Raw genomic sequence first — 23411 nt, 5'->3', positions numbered from 1 at the left:
CTCCCAGTCGTGGGGAAAAATATTTCTAAGGAGACCTTGTACTAGTTCATCCCTACCCTCTGGAAAGGCTGGGTGGCTTTCTCTCTCCCTTTTACTCTACTGTCAAATTGCAGGAGGTTTGGCAGAGGTTACAGGGAACCTTTTTTTCTTCTCCTTTTTGAGAATGTCTCACTGAAACACGAGACAAGGATGTCTGGAGCCAAGTTCCTGAAGTTTCCAAGATGTTGATGTGTCTCATCATTGCCAACTAAGCAATTTACCCCCCTCCTGCAACATCGGGAGGGGTTATCCTTCCTAGAAGCAGACAAATGAAGGAACAAAGGAGGTCAGGAGTCCTGCCCAGGCTGACAACTCCTGACAGCAGGAGGAGCTGGCAGTGGCAGATTGACTGATGCTCCTTGCTGAGTTGGGTATGCTGTGCTCTCACTACTGTGGTCAGGGCCAGCTATGGCAGTGAGGAAAGAGCAAAGGGATTTTTGTTTCAACAGACATAGTCCTGTGGAAATTAAACACAGATTTTGCGTAGAGGAAGAATACAGACCAGAGGTGATCACCTAGTTGCAAGTTTTCCTTGCTTCTGTAAACAGCAGTGTGCTGTTCATCGAAAAAGATAGCAGCGAGGCCATAATTTCATGTCAGTCTTGTGTCCTCCTCTTTAAGAAAGCTTAAAGCATCCTTTTAGATTAAGTTATTCCTTAAATTGATTGGTAAAGCTTTAACACTGCCAGAAAAGCAATGGAGGTAATACAATCTGCAAAAAATATCACATTTTGACAAAGGAGAGTGAGAAGAAAAAAGCCTTCAAGCTTCTAAGTAACATTGGCACTGAACAGTGAGTCACACTTCCCTTCGGGGAGAAGCAGACAGAAAACCTTGTGCTGTAGCCTTCAGCCTGATTTGTGATGCAGAAAGCAAGATGAACACAATCAGTCTTGCCTCCATTTCAATTTTGTTTGCATAGCATGTTCTTAATTACAGGCTGTTTTGAGAGCTGTGTTCTGTACACAGCATACAATAAACAGATAAACATCACTAGGGTCGGCTGCAAGAGTCATGAAAATTGTCTACTGTTCAGCAATGAAGAACTTCAAAATTTTTTCAAAGTATACTATGGTTAGCTAAATAATCTCTGTATTTAACAGTGTGAAGTAAAGTACACCACGTTTTTATTTCCTTTGCGTCAAGAACATTAAGATCTTAGAAATGACAGAAAGTGCATGATAACATAGTTCAGAGGCCACTGGGGTGCTACATGACTGCCCTGTAGAAGGCATCAAAAGCAAAACTCAGCACATGATTTTGAAAGTGCAACAGCATGGTAAATTACACCAAACATTCACGGATTATTATTATTAGAACTAAGAAAGCAATTCCCTCTCAGTGATATCTAGACACTTTTTTTTTCTTCTGCCTTCTTACTGTCCTGGTAAGCCACAGTTTTCTCAAATGTTCAATGCAAAATTATTTCAGTGAGTAGCTCTTTGTCTGCTCACTGTGGAACCGCCACAATCTAATTAATGAGCAAATCCAGAGGGCCTTCTTCTGTCCCGGTTAGGCAAGTGATATCTGATTCAGGACCCATATTAAAATAGACAAATTTTTTAGTACAAAACTTGCTTTCTGTAAAATTTCACCTATCCTCATAAGAATTCTCACCGTGTCTGCCAAGAAATGTATTCAGTGAAGTCACTGAAGTCACAGAGTCATTACGAGTACAGCAAAGTACGCATTACGCTTTGCCTCAGTGAATTTTGACAATATTTGAGTTATTTATTCTACTCTAATAGTGAAATCTTTTCACAAACAAGTTAATGGCAGAAGGAGACCACAGCATTCAGTAAGACCCACAGGCAGCTCAGGATAAACAGAGGAGGAAACGTTGCTGGAATTGGTAGCTGCCTGTCTGCCAACAAAATGTTGTTAATAGCTTACTAAAATTGTTTGGGACTGTACATTTCAAGGTTTCTAGTTTGTTGAATGAGATATCTGAGAAAGATTTTTAGGATGAATGTTAATATACAGTCTTTTTTTCATATGATGAAAGAATTTTATTTTCACTCATCATCATTTGACCCTCCCGTGTGCTTAAGTAACCAGAAGCCAGTAAGTCTATTTTAAATCTTTTCCAAATTCTTAAAAGGAAAATTCATGTTTATGGAAAATTTGCTTCATAACAAAATGAAGTCCCTCCAGGATAGGATAGGTAATCACAAGGCTGAAGTTAATGAGGAAGAGCACTACCTTTTGACAAGACTCTCCCCAGCCCAGACATCCCTTGGCATTTAAGCAATCTCTAGTCCTCATTTTGGTCAATGTTTACTCATTATTTCTATCAAAAGACGGTAATTCCTGGAAGACCCACTTGGGTTACATGTGTTAATCCGACAGTTACCACCATTGCACTGGAGACTGGAATTTGTTAATGCTGTGCTCCTGTGATGTGCCTGAGACTTGTACTGAGGACCATAACTGAGGCAACCAGGGATGGTATCGACTCAACTTCTCATTACCTCTCGTGCTTCAAGGACATCTCCTTTTCAAATAAGCAGCAAGTCACATCCCACACACTCAATTTTCTTCTACCTTACTACCAAGCACAGATAAATGTAATTGCGTCTAGCCTCATAAATCCTTCCATTAAAATGTATCCTGAGGTTACAAGAAAGGTTCGGAAGGCATATTTGGCTCGATCAGAAAATTTAAACATTAGGGTACAAAGTACATGTTGCACAAAAGAGTAGGGCAGTAAAACTGGCTCCTGAGCATTTGGAAGGAAACAGCCACTTGCAGGAGAAATGATGCTGAAAAGGTCATTTCTCCTAGAGGAGTCACAAGCTAAGCCCCCAGCTCGCTGTGTGACACGTTAGAGAAATGACACATCAAATGCCAGCTGCTGCCTGCTCTGCAGCTCAGGTATTTCCAGTGTGGCACGGTTGCCTTGAAGGCAGATCATAGCAAGGGGAAAACATCACACCCAGCTTTCCTCCTCCCTCACAGGTTGGCATATGGGAAGGGAAGTCCCCACTGCGTCCCCAGGGCAGTCACAGTGATTTCGTGTGCATGTAAAGCTGCCTGCTGCGGTGTTCTGCTGGTGCAAGGGAGGAGGCTTTCCTCTGGGCACAGGGGACATTCCTGCAGATACAGCAGATCACTGGGATGTTCCCACCTCTGAAACCTCCCATAGTGGCATTGCAGTAAGTTGCCAGCACACAGGAGGGAGGCTGACGTCCTGCACTATTAATAGAGAAGCAGAGAAACTGAAAATTTCCTGAACATCTCACAGAACGTTTTCCTGATCTGTTATTTTGATTTCCAGAAATAAACACTTCTGAACTAACCCATCTCCCCAAGCTCAGGCCTTGAGCTGGCTGCCAGGACTGGAGGCTGTGGTACGAGTTTCCCAGCCAAAGTCTGTATCTGACTTCCCCACGCAGCTAGAAGAGAAACTTTAGATAGCTCTCTCAAATGAGCAGAACATACAATCTCTGAAAAATTACAAAATGGCAGAATTCTTATAAAATGCCATTAATTATTTCCAAGGAAATAAAGTACTTATACAAATAAGAAGTGTTGTGGGGGGGGGGGGGGGGGGAGAGGGAGGGGAGGTGGTGGTGTATAAAACCCATTAGTTGTATCATTTCCAGCCTTCTTTGTAACCCTAGGAATATCTTGTACATTTGGAAGCTCTAACCCTGAAAACACTAGTTCTGCAGAGCCATGCAGGTATGTTTTGGGCTCTTATCTTGTTGAGATTAAAAGTTTGTTTGTTTGTTTGTTTTTCTTTTTTCTTTTTGTGGAGGAGAGAATAGAATTGAATGAGTGTGTTGGTTGGACAGAAAGATGATTGAACCTAAAGAATCAGGGCCAAAAAGGAATGTGGGCAGCCCTGGCAGAAATAGGAAGGGAGCAGATGATGATGAAGGGAGAATTAAAATTGTTGGGCTCACAGAAAGAGGAATAAGAACACAAAGATATGTTTAAGCATGTTTAGGAGATGGACTTATGTTTGCACACAGAATCACCTGCTATACAGACACTTCTCTGTTTTCAGCCGAGCACCTTACATGGTCTTTACAGAACTACCAGCAGAAGAGTGTTTGGCAGCACCCTGGCTATCTGAGCAGACTTAGCAGCAGCAACGGACCAGGACGGACTGAGCCCTGCAAGAGCAGCCACTTTTTCTTAGGTACTCACGTTGTAAACGCTGGGTTGTATTTCGCACCAAGGTAGTAAGAGTAAAGGTTGAACATTCCAATCATGAAGGCCAGGAACACCATGATGAAGATGACCATGAACTTGAAGATATCCTTCACAGTCCTCCCCAGAGAGATCTGCAGGGGGCCGAAGCTTTCGTTGGCTGGAAGAATGTAAGCAATGCGGGAGAAGCTGAGTACCACAGCTATTGCATACAGTCCTTCTGAAATGATCTGAGGATCCGAGGGAAGCCACTTGTTCCTGGCTAAAACAATACACGTACATTAGGTATTAGTAATGAAAAGAGGCAGATAGAAGTTATGATGACAAATGACTCCTTTTGAAGGCAGAATCTTGGTTTTGGCCAGGTGAAAAAAAATAAGGTTGGAAGCAACTGGTTATTGAAGTCCTAAGCAGGCTTTACAAGGATTGGTAAGATATAGTTGTATTTTTCACATGGAAAAGATGAGAAATGAAAAAGTCACTGGGATTTACCAAAGTCACACAGCAAATAAATAACATGGGTTTAAACAAATTCGGTATTTTCAGTATCCTAGTTGAACAACAACTGTGCTGTCCCTTTTCCAGCTGAAGCCCTTGAGATGGAAAACCAAAACTACAACACAGTGGAGCTCGGCCATAGCTTTGGATACACGGCACTGTGTCAGTATAAGGAATATAAGAAAACATTAGGGAGGCTGAGACTTCTCTCCCTACCATTATGCAAGGAGGCTTGGATTTGTTCAGATAAAGCAGATATAGCCATCAAGTGTATTATCTTTGTGTTATCTTTAAATTAAAACCAATTCTGGCAATGTAGTCATTCTAATATTTCTACTTTGAAAATCTTCTTGTTGATACCAGATATGCATCATTTGTTTAATCTACTGAAAATGTGAAAATTTATACTAATGTAGCTTATAAGTGTCATTGCACCAGCTGAGCAACTCAACAAAAATATTGACTCAGAGCTAAAACATAGGGCATCTTTAAGGACACAGCAGTAAACTCAGGCATTATTTTCAGTAATCTGAACCCAAGGACAAGAAGCAGATGGAGGAATTCACAGAACTTGGTTGTGACATTCTGTTCTAGACCTTTTGCATCTCTGTAGCATGAACTGACTTTAAATGGGTCAGCAGCAAACCAGAGAGAGGCAAACCACAGTGTAAGTTCAGAAGCCTCTTGCTTGCCCAGGCAGGGAAAGGGATGCTTACCTGCAGGGGGACCACACCAAGCAGGAGGATGAGCCAGTGCCAGCTCATCCCATCAGCAAACCTGTGGCTGTGCACCCTGGTGTTGGGTCAGGGCATGTCTCTGGTGCTGCATGGTGCAAGCCTACAATGGGTGAAATCTGACAGCCTAGATCTGCTTTTCCATCCCCAAGCACATTTCTAGAACATTGTCTTGCAAACCTAGGGAGCTAAGGGTTTTCCTCTGTGCCCAGATCTCTAGATCCTGCAGCCTTCCATGAACAAAGTCCCCACAGATTTTGCCCAGGGTTGCATCTCATGCTTGCAGAGTTGTGCATTGAGTCCAGCCCCTACAGATAAGGCACAAAGCTCTATTCATTTGTGAATATCAAAGAACCATTTCAGCCATCAAAAATAATGTCAAGGCTATACTATTGCTTGCATTTTCAAATGTTAGAACTTACAGATGATATGGGATCTCCAAAATAGAGATTTTCTCTAGAAGAAGCAGCTTCTAGGTGTACTTTGTGTTTCTGTGTCTATTACACAGGTATTGGTTTTAGCAGAGATGCATAGCACACCACCAGTTGGAAATGCAGCTCCAGATCTTATTTACTTTTTTTTTTTTTTTTTTTTTTTTTCATGTCCCCTCTGTTGCATTTGGAAAATGGAGCAGGTTCATTCGTCTTTAATTTAAATTATATCCTGCTCACTCACAGTTCCTGATAATTTGTTGCTCAAGCTATTTTGCAAAGATGTGATTGACTTAGCCTTATAAGAGACTCAATGAGGTTCAGTTCTTGATTCCCTTGGGCTGTTTATGAAGATAGCTGGAATAGGCAAATCTCAGAAGAATAATTTATCTTAATTTGAAAATAACCTTTATAAATACCACAAAAACTGATTTCATCAGTTCCACACACAAGCCTGAAAGAACAGGAAGCATTAGATAGCAAAAAGCATCTTACCATAAGTAAAGTAAGCAACTTCAGGGGGAAGGGTGACATTATTGAGGTCATCGTCTTGAACGTACTGATCTACGTACTGTTGTGCTTCAGTGGCTTTGAGAAAAGCCATGAACCTGGCAGTGAATGATGCCACGAAGATGGACAGCATCCCAAAGTCCAGCAGGTTCCAGAGATGCAACACATATTCTCGTGGACCTTCTTCCCAAATCTCCTTACACTCTGACCATATCATGCCTGTGGAAAGGCCAGAGCGTGTTTAACCAACATAAACAGAAGGTACTTTTTGGATTCAGACAGCCCATTGCCTGGCTACTGGTGGCTTCTAAGACCAAAGCAAAAATAAATAAATAAATAAAAATCTACAGTTAAACTGAATCTCTCAAGATAATGCTTCATATGTCACCTTAAAAAAATAATAAATAAATAAAAATAATAATCTTTTAAGCATGTGAGGCTAAAATTTCACTATATTATTAAAAACTAAAATAAGTTTCTGATGTTGTCAGTGAAAGCATGGTTTTCAAATACTGAAGGCAACTACAGCTGATCTACTTGGAAAAAAACATAGATTTCCTCTCTTCCCTCTAAAATCTTCATGCTAAATTGGGCCACTGAAGGTGGTGTTGCTTGCTCTGCAAGAGCTTTTCTTCTCTCCTAACCTAGAGGGTGAGTCCATTTTGAAAATGGAAATAGCTTTGTGAATGGAACCCTGATCTAGCAGGAAATACCACCTGATCAGAGAAAAGAGAAGCCAGAAGTTCTGCCACTGCAGAACTTTTCATGAAGTTTTATCTATTAATTAATAATGAATTTCCAAACACTAAAGTCAGCTTTACCACTTCAAATATCTTGAGTTTAACCTGAACTTAGAACCCTCCTAATGATAAAGTTACAGATAAATCCAAATGCCAAAGCCAGAAAATTCATATATTTTGACATCTGTCTTCTACTGGGTAGTACTAGGGAGGACAGGCAAATTCACTGGGCAAACTGGAGCTAAATGATTCAGGTCAGATTCACCAGTTTGCCTGACTCTCAGTCACAGCAACGATCTGGGGCCAAAATCTTGCTTCTGACTGGATAAAATGTCACAGTAATTTACCCACTGATAATTATAAATATTTCCTCCAATCCTGTTTCCATGGCAGCTGCAAAATTCACTTTTAATCAAGCAGGAGCAGGGCCTGCCAATTGCCATGCGGCCTCCTGCAACCTTGTCCTTTATATGAACTCTTCTTTGCTGGAAGCTCTCATGGTGTGGTGTGTAAATGCATTTGCTTGGCTACTTCAGAGACTCTGGAAGCACACGGTGTCCCACGGGGCACAGCCAGAGGTTGGTTATAGGGAAGGAAACAAGACAGTGTGAATCTAGCCGGAGGCTGGAGGAATGCAGAGCAGCAGCATGTTCCCTGTGCCCTGGGAAAGCTTTGAAAGGCAAAGGAAAACTAAACTAGCTTTCTAAGGCACTGCTAGCCCGTGACCTAGGAGCCCTGGGATCTCCAGGCAGATTTCAGGAGCTGTGCCGTGATATAGATTACAGTTCCTATATGTCTGTCTTGAGAGAAAGCCTGTGGTCTGCTGAGTGGTGAGCAGGGGGAGGGCAGAGAGGAGCCTCACAGCTCTTCTGCTCGTGTCCACAGGTGCACAGCTGAGTAAAAGCAAGAACTTCATCCCCAGCCATCACTCACCACGATGAGATTTAATAATAAATAGCCTAAGGCAGAAGGTGAAAGAATTGGTTTCTCAGGAACTGTCCTGGAGTGAGGATGAAATATTAAAGAAACACATTTCTATCTTAAAAAAAAAAAAAGTCCCAGAAGTGATAGCTGTGAAACATTAGGCTGCACATTACGTGTGCACACAGTATAAAAAGTACCAAAGTACTTCAGGAGATATTACTTGCACGTCATTGCCAAACACAGCACTTCTTCACTAATGCCCATAAATGTCTTTCCTGGTTTAAATATTAACTCTCCAACCCAAATTTATTTCTAATCTCGGTCACTTAATATACCTAAGTCACACGTTAATGAAGTAAGACGTGTCTAAAATTGAGTAGACTGACTAAAATTAGAATCACTCTGTGAAAGTATCACACTATTGGCCTATAATTTACATCATTCTTTCTGCCAACTACGTGACAGTCATTTTTTATCCATACATATGGAAAAATGTCTATTCAGGACAAGTAGATAAGTTACAGTGATTATGTGGTCAGTGCTGCTGGGTAACTGTATATACACTGTGGAGGAGTAATTCAAAGCTTCTAAAATAAAAATATTGAGGAGAGAGAAAGCTGCTAAAAATCAGGGGATCAGCCATAAGATGAGACATGAGAACAGAGATAAGGGCAGGCAGCTGGGTAAAGCAGACTTTGCAGGGTGTGCTGGCACCTCAGTAATGGTGTTTCTGAGGCCCCTTGATAGCTCTGGGAGAGGTTGTTTCCCTGACTTTGATGCACAGAGAGGTGATATGAGCAACTTCTGCTCTCCAGTTTCTGGATGTCTCTCGTGCCTGCTATCCCACAGTGAGGATAACTGGAAATGTCACCTTGACGAGCTCTTCTGGTGTCAGCAGGGGAGAGTCAAGTTACTGGCACAGCCTGTCTAGGAGAAAAATGGAAGCATGCAAGAAGTGCTGTTCACCACCTGTGCACAAAGAGGAACAGTTTGTCAGATTTTTATGTCCACTGGCCTGATACATAAATCATGAGCAGCCGGTGTTGGAGAACCTACTTTGAGCCCTTCTCAATCTGCCAAAGGCTGTAGGATTAGCAGAGGCAGTGGTGCTCAGATTGCGTCCACCCAGAGCTTAACTGCTTCCTCTGCTGCTTTTGCAACAGGGAATTTGTCTCTCAAAATGAAATCTCTCTGCTTTCAGTGAACATTTTGAGCCTATCACTCACGCAGAAAATCCCAGCCTTCCTCACAGAAGAAATGTGAAAACTGGGATGCAAGGGGAGAAAGGTAGCCAAGGGATGACGAGCTGCAGGTGCATAAATCTAAATTGCTGTGCCCAGCACTGCAAGGCGATGGACCAAGGGGCAAGTTCTTGTACAACAGCATTGCCATATTTCTCTGTGCTGACAGGGCTGTCAGCAGCAGCCCTTGAACTCTCATTTGTAACAAAGAGGAGTGAGACCAAACCAGCATTTTCTCATCTAAAATGCTATTCCTTATCTGGCTGTTCACAGGGATGTTAAATGGGCTACCAACACTACCTGGCTGATCCAACAATGCTTTATATCAATATCAGAACTGCAGGCTAATGGAAAATAAAGGCACTGATATAGACTTGTAAGCAGGATGAAACGTTTGCCTGGCTGAAATTTGTTGCCTCTACTGGGCTTACTCCATTACTCACCTCCATTACAGACAGTTAGGAACCAGACATGGCAATGTGAGCTTTTTGCCTAACTGTAGCTTGAAATTCTTGCACTGGTAGTTTTCTCTTACAGTATATATATGTGGGTCAATTTTCATACCTCCAGGAAGGTTAATTGTAGGGCGTGCTATTACAGGTTGTACTCACTCATGGCCACAGTATGTTACGTTAATGTGTCACATTATTGTCAAATAATGCTATTCTGAACATGCATCATTATTTTATGGTTGACAGCCAAATAACTCAGACATCCAATTTTTCTCCCCCAAAAGGAACCAAGAGCAGGGACCTGTAAACTAATTGATCAAAAATCATCTTCTATGGTTGGAACAAGTAATTCATCATTAAGCATTCATCATTGCTGTCATAGTATGAAGGAGAAAAGAGAAAGTACAGAAACAGGAGGAAGGAATTTATGAGCTGAGAATAAATAAAATTTCAATTTTTAATTGTACCGTGAACTGCAATCTAGGTAACACACCTATGCTCTTGATACTGAAGAGGGCAGCTGCAGATGTTGCCAAGCAGGATTAAATACGTCTATGCATATTTAGTACCTAAGAGTTTTCTTACACTTCAGCATATACTTACTATCTACTTATATTTGTCTCTTTGGAAAACACGTCTTGCTATGTTTGCCTGTGATATTTATCTATAACTTTTATTTTTATTTAACTATATTTACACTTACACATGTATATTTCCAATATCTATAATGTTTTTGCACCAAAAGTTTGGGCAGTTCATGACCCTTCATGTTTTGACAGTTCTTAAATTTGAGGGTCACATACAGGACAACAGCAAGTGCCCGAACCCCCAGGACAGCTGTCCACTGGCTGTGTACACTAGAATTTCTCCATAGTATTGCTGAAATATTATCCATGAAGACAGATAGGTAAAATGGCCAGAGAAGACTGTCAGTGCAGATGTAGACAGTCATTAGAAAATCTCATTATATTCAGAAGTCTGTACAATGAATCACCTTTCTTCTGCCAGGAAAGTGAAAACCCTTGCTTTAAATGAAATGTTTTCTTCTTCATCTTTCAGGAACTCACCAGGCAGGCAGATACCTACTGCCTATAAGAAAAGAATACCTAGGCTAAAATCTAATCATCTTGTCCAACTGCTTTAATATCATTTTTAAAATATCTCTTACAGACTTACTCTATCCAGTCTGACATCTATTCATTTTTTTTTTTCTTGTCTAATATCCTGTATGGGATTCTGCTTATTGTGGGGACTGGGAACAAAGAAATGGTGGCCAGGAAGTCATCAGATAGAGCAGTCCTATCCTATTTTTCAGAGCAGTTTAATGCCATCAGTGCTTATAGAACCATGGAATTATTTGTCCTTCTGCAACAAAATAATCAAAATCATGGTGATGAATAAAAATAGATATAGAAGAGATACATAAAGATTCTGCAGAGTTGATAGGCTCAATTTCCCAATAAATCCTTCTAAGCTTGTTTAGATTAGTGGTTCAAAGTAGCTGATCTGCTGGGAATTAATTGTGCCTACAGAAAACTTAATACATCTGAGTCTTCCTAAAACTCCCAAGCAGTTTTTTAGCATTTGACATAGTTTTGCACTTGAAGGGTTCATCCAAATGAATCCATAACTTAGAATTTTTGGATAACTTCATTGGTAAATAAAATATAAAAATAGAAAATAAAAAATATGTCATACTATAAATTTAATAAAATTTATAATTTTTGCCCTTATTTACCCAGTAATTTTCATCACTAGATCTCAGAGTGCTTTACCAAATAACAATAATATTCCTATTTTACAGATGAGGAAACTGAGGTTCAGTGAGTTACAATAGGATTTTATGTGAGGGTAATAAAACAGGCTAGTCATTCATGTCCCAAACAACACATTTTTTTTACTCACTTTAGATAGAGCAATGTCCTACAGAGAAGCTGTAGGTTACTATGACTACATAGATTACTACATTCTTTAAGACGCAATGATTAAACAAGTAGGGTAAACAAATATCATCTATAACATTCAATATGGAAAACGAAAAAGTAGAAAAGTGACAATTTGCTAATCATTATTCATTCCATTTTATTTATTTATTTATTTATTTATTTATTTATTTCTCTCTTTGGCATATCACTGTCTATCACACTATTCCTAGTCATGTTTAATTTCCCTGGAGGACTTGTAGATATTTTGGTTTTGCTTACCCAATACCCACTTCATGATCAGCAATTCTGTCCATGAGAACTGTGTTGTTTTGACTCTAAATATTTGTTTTGGATGATCCGTGATGGTTTCATTGGGAAGATTTTTTACTCCTTCAAATCGATCTGAAGCATTTACTACTAACAGTCCAAGGAAGATTGTGAAAGAAACAGCATGTGCCACAAACTTCATGAAAGGACTTCGGAGGGTCCGTCCCAACTGAAATGAAATGTACACAAGACATCAGATTATTTATTTATTTATTTATTTATCTTTCTATTTATTTTCCAACTACACTCTGGAAATTTTTTCCTATAAAATTTTAACCATTTGGTTCAAATTTTAACAAAAATTCAGAAATGAATTCTATATCTTGAATGCAATGAGTTTCAGATTTTTCCAAGTTTTTTTTTTTTTTTTTTTTTTGCTATTACCAGATGTTCTTTCTTGCAGTTTAAATTATGCTGTGAAAATTAATGAAGCATCAATACTTCCAGTCAGTCTAATGTTTTATGACAACATGATATTTTTTCCAAGCAACACGACACAGTTAAACTCAAGGTGTGTAACTACTTGTACATACCAATTTCTCAATTACTTTATTAAATCAAAATCTGATCTTTCATCAGAATGGGACTGCAGGGAAGTGCCTGCCTGCCACTGTTAGGATGACAAAAGTGCTGACAGAATGTGAATACAAAGATTAATTCTTAAGAGAATAGCTCATTTCAAGACTTAATATCCTATCTATATCAGAAGAAGCATAAAAACACATAAAAAAGAAAATACAAAAAAAATGTGATAGTGAAACAAAGTTTTCCTAATGTAAACTAATCTCAACTCCAAGATACAGGAACAAATAAAGATAGAAATATCAAAAAGAAAAAGAAAAAATTTTACTATTTTCAATAGTGTGTTCATAGCAGAAGCTTGACAAAGATTGCTGTAGAATGTAGGTGAACTGAACCATTATAGTTCCAGTGCATAAACGATACTGAGTCTGTCCCAGTGGAAGCTATGGTTTGTAAATCCCCAGCATGGCTACAATAAAGCTGAAGAACAACCCAGATAATGAAAGCTGCTTATCAGTTATCTCTGTTACTTCTGTAGCATTTGAATGGACTTCAATGGACTAGAGAAGAAAGGTGACACTTTGTAAAACTCTGCAGGCAGGCCAAACAGACATGCTTGCTCTTGTCATTACATTTTTGAGCAGCAGATTGTGCACTTTTTCCATCCTAACTCTTATCTTCTCTATTGATCACCAGTAAAATGTTCTGGAGAACAGCATATAAACCAGCAGTTTGTTTCAGAGTCTCAATCTCCATGAGATGGGTAAGTCAACACAGACATTTCAGGATAGGATAGGCTTCCACTCCACAGGACTGATTTAAGTTAAATATCTTTAGTTGATTGTTACTAGGGAAAAAATATTTAATTCTCACCCAGTTGTTTAAAATTACAATTGTTTTAGTGACTTAAAGACAAAAACAAACAAACAAACAAACAAACAAAAACTTGTAAAAAGTGACCAGGGGAAACACGGACTGTCTAGAGCATCACACACAAATCTCTCAGTATCATCTTCCTATAGGATAGCTGCCTGCATAAAATTGCAGTAATAGTATGCTCATGCATCAATCCTCAGCCCTTGAATTTAATAATGATGATTTAGGGTGAATTTTCATTTCACAGGGGGAAATTGAATATCCAATTGAATGCCAATGAATATTGGCATTCATTATGCCAATATTCGGTTATTTATATCAAAGGCCCCAATCAAAAATCAAGACTACATTGTTCTGATCAATGGCAAACCATGCATTGAAAGACAATTGACGAAAGAACTTACAATTTGACTTTAGGATAGAAAGTTACATATGGTTTTTCAAAATCTAAAGTGGTGTGAAGAAAAAAATGACACTGAAAATTGAGAATGCATGAAAGGTTTAGTGGAATAAAATCACAATCACTGAAAAGTCCAAGGGGATTGTGCTGTCTCCATCTTATTTTTAACACAGCTACCTCATTAAATTAAAACCAAATAACTTTTTCAATTATTTATTTTTTCTCCTGCAAAAGTAATTTACTTCAAGATTTTGACTCTTTTTCTGGCCTTTTTTTTTTTAATGTTTTTCATTTAAATTCTCTGCTTATTTCTACTCTAACTGTACTCCTTACCTATTACTCTATTCAAACACAAACCTTGTAATTCTGAGAATACACCACAAATGTAGTTGTTGGCTGGTGTGCCAGCTCACAGGACATTCAGCAGATGTGAAGGAAATTAAAGAGTTTCATAAATCTCTCCTAGACTGAATTCTGACATAAAGCAGTCAACAGTACTTTCACACACAAATTCCCACTGCGGCCTAACCAAAACCAACCACAGTGCAGCCCTGGTTTCACATGCACTTCTCCATGAGAAACCCTGGAGTCCTGTCCAGTGTTCATTAGAGCTGTGGGCTTTTGTGTTGGTACATATCTTGATAAAATGAAGTTACATTTTCAAGCACTCTAAGAGAAAGTACTTGTCTTGGAGATATTTTGAAGGACACCAAGACTTAAACATGTTTTATTATCTCAGATATTCTAAGAAGACTGTTTTCCAAAGGTTTGCCTGGTTATACTACCAGATGAATCTTTTGAAATTATAGGGTTTCCTTAATAACAGTCAGTGGATCTATAATTTCTTGGGCTTGACAAAGTTAGAAATAATTCCTTGCTGAGTTTTGGACAGAAACGGAAAAAGTTGCTTTCAAGACTGAGTAATATTACCAATGCCAGGAGTCATTTCTATCAGATTTAAGTACCTTTGATAACCCTCTTGCTGAGGACACTTTATCTTGTAATGGATGGTGTTGCTGAACATAAAATGAACTTCTCCCCTCCCACCATTTTTTCTCCCTCTCTCTATCTATATTTCTTTCACCAAGAGTAGTGAGAAAGCTTTTCATCACTCTGCCACATACCTATTTATCTCAACTCGTTTGAACAGTTTCCCTCGAGATGGAAACCTACTTACTGAGTTCAAACCACAGACAACTCAGGCTTTTACACAAACTAATGTTTGGTTCTGTGACCTCTAAGCCTTGGCAAAACTCTCCTGCTCCATTTGATGCTGTGAGATATAGCATGGCCATATTTAGGCAAAGGGAAGTTTTCCAAGTTTCATAATCTTTTCCCTCAAATCTGTAAAGATTGTATGATTAAGTCTAGTCTCCAGCACTAAGCTGTCCACCATGGCTGGCCAGAGTTTCAGGCACATGTGCCATAATAATGCTCCACTAACTGAAAATATAAGATCAGAAAGGAAGAAGAAAAGGATGAAAGGAACCTTGAAAAATGGACAAATCTGTTACACAAAATACAGAAAAGTAATGAGAGTCTAAACAGCAGAGTGAACTTAAAGGGCAACAAAACCCTTCCATTAGTTATTCCCCTTTTTGGCAGTTCTTCTATTCTTTCTTCACCCCACTCCCATGTTGTCATCCCCTTTCCATTTGTTATCGTTCTTATTTCTAATTCTCACCTGTTATCTCAATGCTCCTTCCCCCACAACCACCACTTTCATTAATTTTGAAGATGAACCTGAGACCATGCCTAACAGGTCTATTTGCATCTATCAATCAACCCCTCAAGGTAGCCCTTCTCTGAGGCAATTTTAAAAGATAATCACAAATCACCTCCCAACAGTGGCACAGAAACATCTGTGACTTCATTCCAGGCCCTGAATAGAAATCACCATCAACAATATGCACTTAAAGAGTTTGTACCTTGCTGCAGGGAGCAATCCAGTAGGCTATGGCAAGGAAGGGCAGGCCAATGGAGACCCCGAAGACAGCCAGAAACTTCACAGCTATAGACTGCTGCCGTAAGCCTGAGAGGTTTTCATACCACATGGTGAGTAATTGCTGCTGGCAGTTGGGGTGAGCAACAAACTGTAAGAGAAAAAGAAGCATCAGTAGCATTGTCTGAAGAGAATTAGATTTTGGTGAGCAGCCTGCAGAATGTGCCCAGTGGAATGCCATGTCTTTGTAATCCAACACAGCTTTTGGTGTCACAAACAGAAGATTGCAAACCCAACATCTGTCAGTGGTCAACATGGACAAAGCAACTCTGTGGGGTCAGGGTCTGCAGCTAAGACAGTCCACATCATGATTCAGAAAAGAAATAGAGGCACTTCGATGCCAAACTCAAAAAAAACCTCTGTTAAATTGCTAAAGACATAGGCTATTGAAGTAGTAGCTCAACACAGCCCTAAAATTATATTGTTTTTATTCACTACATATTGACCTTAAATGAACCATTTTGCACTATTCTTCTTTTGTAACCCATAAGATGTCTGGCTGATATTTTGCAGTGAACAACTTTAAATACTTTATCTCAAATTATCTTTCAAAAATGATGGTTCATTCTTTACTGCTCAGGCAAAAAGACAAATTTAGAAGCAGAAGGAAGTGCTCTGGTACAGAAAGTACATGTTTTGTATCCTGCAACTGAGATTCTTCATCAGCTTATTGTTCAGAGGAAGAAGAAAAGGCAAGAAGCAAACAACTGAAAAGGGCAATTTCTTAATGGGAAAATGACAGCCCCACTGGATCCCTTGAAAGATTTTTATAATAAAAGATTAAGCTTCTCTATTTCATATTATTCTTCAGAGTGATTGAATTTAGCATATGACTGTTTTTAATAACAAAGAAAGATAATTAAAAGGAAAATAACTGGAAGAAAAGATGAAAAATAAATAAGTTGCTAATGTAGCTGATTACATTTGGAGAACTGACTGTTTCATTTATGAGTTTGATGGGTGAGTAAAAGTTCTTCGAAGGGAAATATAAAACACTCCACTATTTCAAAAAGCAGAACTTTCTCGAGGGAGAGAGAGGTTGGAAGAGCACAGAAATAGGAGAAAAGAGGAGGCTACTGGCGGTCTGTGGCTGTTGTGGCCCCACACAGGGGTGTGTTGCATCGTGGACATGCACCAGGTCTGCCAGCTGTTGCCTCGCTCCAGCCCTTTTCCCTGCAACCAGATGGAGGTATTTCAGCTGTCCCCAAAAACCTGTCAGTCCAGACATCTTAGAAAAAACACTGTTCATCCAAATGCATCCTAGAAAAGCGATACACAAAGCTGAAAACCAGAAAATTCTAACTGCGTTTTTATCTTCATTGTCTTTGCAAAGATGATCACATCAGAAATCTAATGGACTATTTTCTAGATGATTGTATAATAACAAAACAGTTACTTGATTTTTAATGACCAGTTCATTGCTAGCGCTGAATGAAATACAGTTGCACAGCAATTAAGATGGCTGTGGAATACTGCATTTCCTCTTTAACAGCACATTAATGACCATTTAAAATACACTTCTTCAGATGAATTTGATAAGCTTCGGGGTAGGGGAGCTATGTTTCTCAGAAAGAAAAAGAAAAGGAAAAAATGACTACCTCTCACTGAATAAAACTTTCCGAGTGAAGGAATTTGACAGGTTCTTTAGTTGAAGGGGAAGCACTAGCAGTAGGGAGGACTGCAAGGGTCACAAAAAGTGGCCATTTAAAAACATTAAGTGCTTTACCTCCTGGTCAGAAGTCCTCCAAGCTAATAAGGATGATCCATCAGGATCTGTGAGCTCAAGCAGACTGCTTTCCAAAGTTTCTGGTTTCAGAAATGGCTGCAGCAGCTTTTCTGATCCCATGCCATACACATACTGGTAGATGGTCACATTTTTTTCCTTATGCCATATATGCCTATATGATTTACTAAAATATAACACTTCTCTCCAGCCTATCAGTTACATGTATTTTTTAAGTTAAAAAGGCTTAAAAAAATAAATAAAAAATCACATGCCAATGTGAAAAGACAGCTTAAATAACAAATTTACCAGCGTGACATTTTTGAGAGCTGCTGAAAGACACAGCCACATTGACAGCTCCAAAAGTCAGCGTTCTGTGCCACAGGTAAGCAAGCTCTGGATGAGATGTGGCTTTGAATAAAACATGGAAAAAAATCTCAAAGCCTATAGTGTGAATTGAGAGTCCAAAAGAACTGTTTTGCACAGAGAAATAAAGAGGATGTTTTAGAGATGACTGTAGATAACTCATTGGATGATATCTTTTCCACATTGCTGTCTAATCTGATGCATGACAGCTCATTCTTGTAGCTTATCATGTATACGTGTTGTGGGAAAGCACTTTACAGCTCTCATGACAGAGAGCAAGACTATTTCCTCAGCATCTGTGTTCTAAAATGCATGAGTTTCACTACACAGACAATATCCCTATAACTGAAGTTCCTTCAGATCCAGAACACTGTAAAATAGAGGAATTTCTGTCCTTTTTTTTTTTTTTTTTTTTTTTTTTTTTTCTAGTATATTATACAGAGACCTGTGATGAGGACCCAGATACTTCTGCTGGTCAGTATTAGCACTGCTGGTGCCTGAGCTGGCAGTGTTTAGGCACCCTGCAAACACTCCATCCAGCACCACCCTCCACAGCCCTTAAGTGAAGGGCATCTCTCCATCATCCAAGTACTGGATAAACTACAGCAGTTTAAACTAAGCAGGTGACAGAAAAATAGGAAATTCTTGAGAGCACCAGCCCATGTTGAGACATCAAACAGGAAAAATATCTATCTCAGAAAAAATGTTGCAAGTCTATCAGCAGGAATAAGAAAACTTATGGCAAGATAGATAAAAGGCAGAGATTGGCCTCTGGTGATTGGAATTAATCACATGGGAAAAAAAAAAACAAAAAAAAAAACACAAACAAACATGTTTTTATTACTGAAAGAATTGTAATTAACTTATGAGTGCAGAAATCCACCATCAAGGCAAAAAAATTAAGCACTCAGACAGGTTTATCTACTCCACTCGGGCACATGATGCTAAATAGCCAAGGGCTGAGGCAGGAAGGAAAAACTCCTCAGTGGGGCAGTGCAAACAGTTCAAGAACTTCGTGCCAGAACCAACAATGCAAACCAGACACTTCAACATCCTGCTTTCACAGGGAACACTCCTGTCACGTTCCCTCCCGCTCACCCCTTCACCATAAGCCCCGTAGTGCTGGCAAATATCAGCAAATGAAAGCTGCAATTCAGAGGAGCAGTGGTGTGTTTAATCAGCAAGTGAGAGCTAGAAAAGAAGCCGCATCAACAGATTTGCAGGAGAACATTTGTAATGTCAGCAGACACTGCAAGAGGCAGAGGTGGGCCATTTTTCTTTCAATCATGTAACTGTGTTCATCTCCTTTGAACCAGTTTTCTGAGTTATTAAACATTTGTCTTTTGATGTAGTTTGTTGCTTCTGCAAACCTTCTCTAACAGGCTTAAAACTGCAGCACCTGCTCATGGGAACCCTGACTTGGCTGCATGATGTTTCCAACACTGGAGATCCTAGAGAAAACACCAAAAGTAATCCTGTGACACATTTGAGTCAAACATAATCACCCTGTGCCTCTGTACCACCTTGCCTCTCTGTGCCACCATGTACAAGGGAAAATGAGGTGAGCATAGCATGGTGTTTACATGCGGCTTCTCCTGTTTTGCCAGGGATGTCAGCAGGGAACTAAGAAACAATGGTGCACCTGGAATCCACTCATATCAAAACCCAGGTGGGACCTGAACCACATGCATCATGTGCTCTGAGATGATGAAAGTACCTTACTGTTATTAGAGAACTTCTTGTTATACCTCACAGAGTTGCTGTGCTGCTGCTTCCAGCAGGATGGAGGCCAGCCCTGATCCAGGCAGCAGCAAAAACAGAGGCAGAGAGGGCAGGAAAGCAAGACTTGCCCTCCTCCACCTCTGTGTAGAACATGTCATGTTTCTTGCACCAAATCCTTCATCAAAGGAGATATGAAATCATCCTTTTTCAGTGGGCTGCTGGAGATATTCTGGGAGTATCAGAAACATAGGTAGAGGTGGATGAAGCTCAGAAAGCAGGATATTACTGCTGCTTCCCTGAAGAGTAACAAATTTACTGCCATTTCACCAAAGAGGATGAGCTGAATCAAAGGGTTAAACAGGTGCCCACATGCACATAACTTAAAGAAATTAAAAACAAATATATATATATATTGCTATCAAAGCACTTATTACTTCTGAGGATTCATTTGATAGTTAAAGCATTTTTAAGGTTTGGGACCTAAATATCTGCATTTATGCTGAATAACAGCTTTTGTCTGAACTGAAGCATTTCTTTTTTTTTTTTTTTTTTTCCCAAAAATCTTGGAAATAAAAAGAAAAAAAGAAAAAAGGAAAACAGCTTTTGATCTAGTAAAAGACCCCCATACTTGCAGTGCTTTTTCACCAATGCAGAACGGGAGATGAAAGAGCACGGTGAAAATTACTGAAGCTTTCTAAGAAATACACAGTAGAGGAAAAGGCCAATACGTATATACAGATAAGCCTTTTCTTATTCTCACCTTGTACTCTGTGTTCTCTGAACTTCCAAATGAACAGAGAGCGCTTTGTTTTGAATAAACTATTTTGAGATACCTTAACAAAACAAGATGGGACATATTTATTTCATGATCCAGAGTGGGGAAAAAAAAATCTGCCTTCAGCAGTGCTTGTGTTGCTAAACTCCAACAAACATGGTTGTCAGAGGGTAAATATTGTGGGAGCTTGACTCTCCAATTTCTGTCGGGCCTGATAAGGAGTGCAAGGAACACTGTAGAAATTTTAAGAAAGAAATAGAAAAGTACTTGGACTCAAATCATTATCCCTTTACTTATTAATTTAAAAAAAATAAGTGAAGTTCCAACCCAAATATCCATGCTGTGGGACTGTGACCTCTTCACAAATAAGACCTACTCCAATTACAGTTAAATGATATCCATGGCCACAGGCCCAGTTTTTAAAACCCTTTGCACCAGAGTAGCCTTACAAGGGAAAGCACATCAGCTGGCCCAAATTCCTTCATCCAGGGGAGCAAAAAAGAATTTAATGGATCCCTGTTCAAACTGGATGAAAGAAAATTCAGCAGATCAAACCAGCTTCAGTGGGATCTGACCACAGCATAACAATAAACCATGCATGAGGAAGGGTCCCCTGGGTTGTTGCAGTTGCTGGAGAGACACACAGAAAACACGAAGCAAGGAAATGTCCCTGCCCGGAGGATTTCTGCAGCTTTTCCTCTCTCCCTGGGGTTCATTTGACTGTCTAATATCATCGCACAAATATTCATGAGGTTCTTGCTCATCCTGTAGATGATCTTTATGACAGCCTTGGTGAATATTCAGACCTGCTATCTGGAGTCAAACATCAGCATTTATAAACTTTGTGGTAAAGGGGAAGAGATTTTATTTGCATTCAGAACCCAGATGACCTGAAATTATCAGGACAAAATAAAAACAAATTGTGCTACCTTGATCTCTGAGTTATTTTTAAGGCTTTTTTTTTTTTTTTTTTTTTTTTTTTAAAAAAAAGGTATTTATTACACTTTTAGTAATAAACTAAGCCTTTTGTAAAATCTCTCACGTGTGCCTTTCTTAACTAAGAAATCTTTCTTATTGGAGCAATTTGGCAATGGGGAAATACATGCTTGCGTCAGATCCCAAGACACCTGTGCAGTTTTATCTAATATCTGGATCCACTTGCTGGTTAACCTGAGATCTCTAGTGCAAAATGTTGGTTTTGTACACTTCAGACTTTAGCATAGATACTGTCTGCAACCGTATAGCTTTCCTGTGACTCAGTCTGCTCTATAAAAGCATGCATGTTGTTTGGGATAGATGTTCTGCTAAATCAGCGAGCACATTAACAGGGTTGGGATCTCACTTCGTAAAAGTGACAAGAAGCTAGGGCTAAAGCAACAAAGGTCAGCCCATCATCCCAATGCTGGTGTAATTGCCTAAACTACCCATGCAGTTCAGAGCTTTAAAGGATGCAGCCTGGTCCCACGTGAATGAACAATGAGAATAGAAACAGGATTTGACTGGGCACAAAATATGAAATGGGAACAACATATTAAACAGGCACAGACTAAACTCAAATAAAAACAAATTAGCCTAATATAAAACAAAAATAATGGCGTAAATAAAGCTGCCAGGACCATTTCAAATGCAATTTGCCTATTGACAGAAATGCTCTCTAGTGCCAAGTGAAAACACAAAGTTAATAATCCTTTTAGTAATGGATTCTTCTTCTTCTTTTTTTTTTTTTAATTGTTGATGTTCTCTCATATTTTCAATTCATTTTATGTAAAATTTAGTCTGATAAATTTTAGATACATAACTAGAAAATGTGTTTACAAAAATTCTTTAATTATTTCAGTTTAAATGTTGTTCTGTCTGAATTTTCTTCATAATTTGTTGAGACAAGAATGAGGGCTCTTTTTTAGTGCTAGGCATTTTTCTCTAGGGTAGTGAATATGGTGGTTGGCTCCTGAGAAAACTCCAGTTTCACAAGCTAATGAGTTGCATGTTTTATGAAGAGATTTGTTGCTAATGTCTAGTATGTCTTTTTACATGTATGATTAAGTCTTATCACTGAATTATTTATCTGAAAACAAGCAAATGAATTAGCAATCCCAGCCTCCAGGTTTTTCATATCTCTGCAGAATCGAATCCCCTTGGAAATCCTTATTATTTAATTATTCATCTGAAAATATGCCGCAATAAAAAGCTACCAAAAAACAAGTTCCTTGCCTCTTCCTCTCCCCAGCAAGTGTGCCAACTTCTTTTCCTTGGCTGCATGATGAAGAAAGGCTGGGCTGGTGTTCATACTCAGAGTATGCCTTCGCGGTAGAGAACTCCACTCCCAAGGCTACAAGACTTGCTTGTAAGATAAGACTCCTCACTAGGAGGTAGACAGTCCCCCCAAAATTATTAATTGTAGCCATCTACAGGTGTATGACAAGAATAGGGTAGATGCAGCTTAGGTAACTACCCATGGAAACATCCAAATTTAAACACCACTTAGGAAAATTTCTTCAATTTGAAATATTGAATCTTATTCTTTTCTTGAGGGTTGGTATCCATCCCCATCTGATTTTCCATCCCAAATACACATTTACATGCCTACTGCCTATGGGGAGATAGATGAAGCCCAAATTGGGAGCACCTAAGGTCAGGTTTATAGCAGACAATGTAAATTGTTTTTTTCTAAGAGGTTTTTAATATTAATAAAGATATTTTTAAGTCCTTTTGTCTATGATGGAGATACATGCAAAAGATTCGATGTATTCCTCTGCTCTCTTGTCAATGTCTTGATGAACATCTAAGACCCTGTGACACTTTGCAAATGAAAGTAATTAAGTCTGCATATTACAGTAAATTGGGAATATTGCAAACACCACTCAGGATGGAGAAATGATTCATTCAAGTCTTGAGAGGATGTATGTATGGGCAGGAAATAACAAAATGAGATTCATCTTGGAATAGAAAAGAAATTAAAACATCTGGGCAAAAGAAAATCATCAGAGCCATGAATTTTAGTGGGAGGAAGGAACCTTGCTAATGAAATACTCAGACATAGAAACTG

At 39.1% G+C, this 23411-nt stretch overlaps 1 protein-coding gene across 2 annotated transcripts in view; it reads right to left on the bottom strand.

Annotated features, from left to right (window-relative positions):
- Positions 1 to 23411, bottom strand: part of TRPC7 (transient receptor potential cation channel subfamily C member 7) — a gene marked incomplete at both ends in the record, with an annotated part of 61197 nt that overhangs the window by 12934 nt on the left and 24852 nt on the right. For both annotated transcript variants that reach the window (XM_084295381.1, XM_084295382.1), the window contains 4 exons: positions 4195 to 4459; positions 6356 to 6589; positions 11932 to 12148; positions 15706 to 15870. In XM_084295381.1, the coding sequence (XP_084151507.1) occupies positions 4195 to 4459; positions 6356 to 6589; positions 11932 to 12148; positions 15706 to 15870 (881 nt within the window). The remainder of the gene's footprint in view (positions 1 to 4194; positions 4460 to 6355; positions 6590 to 11931; positions 12149 to 15705; positions 15871 to 23411) is intronic.

The sequence above is a fragment of the Netta rufina genome (genome assembly GCF_964035555.1).
Source record: "Netta rufina genome assembly, chromosome: 14".
Classification (NCBI taxonomy): Eukaryota; Metazoa; Chordata; class Aves; order Anseriformes; family Anatidae; genus Netta; species Netta rufina.
The sequence above is the reverse complement of the archived record's forward strand: the minus strand, read 5'-3'. Positions and strand labels throughout refer to the sequence as shown.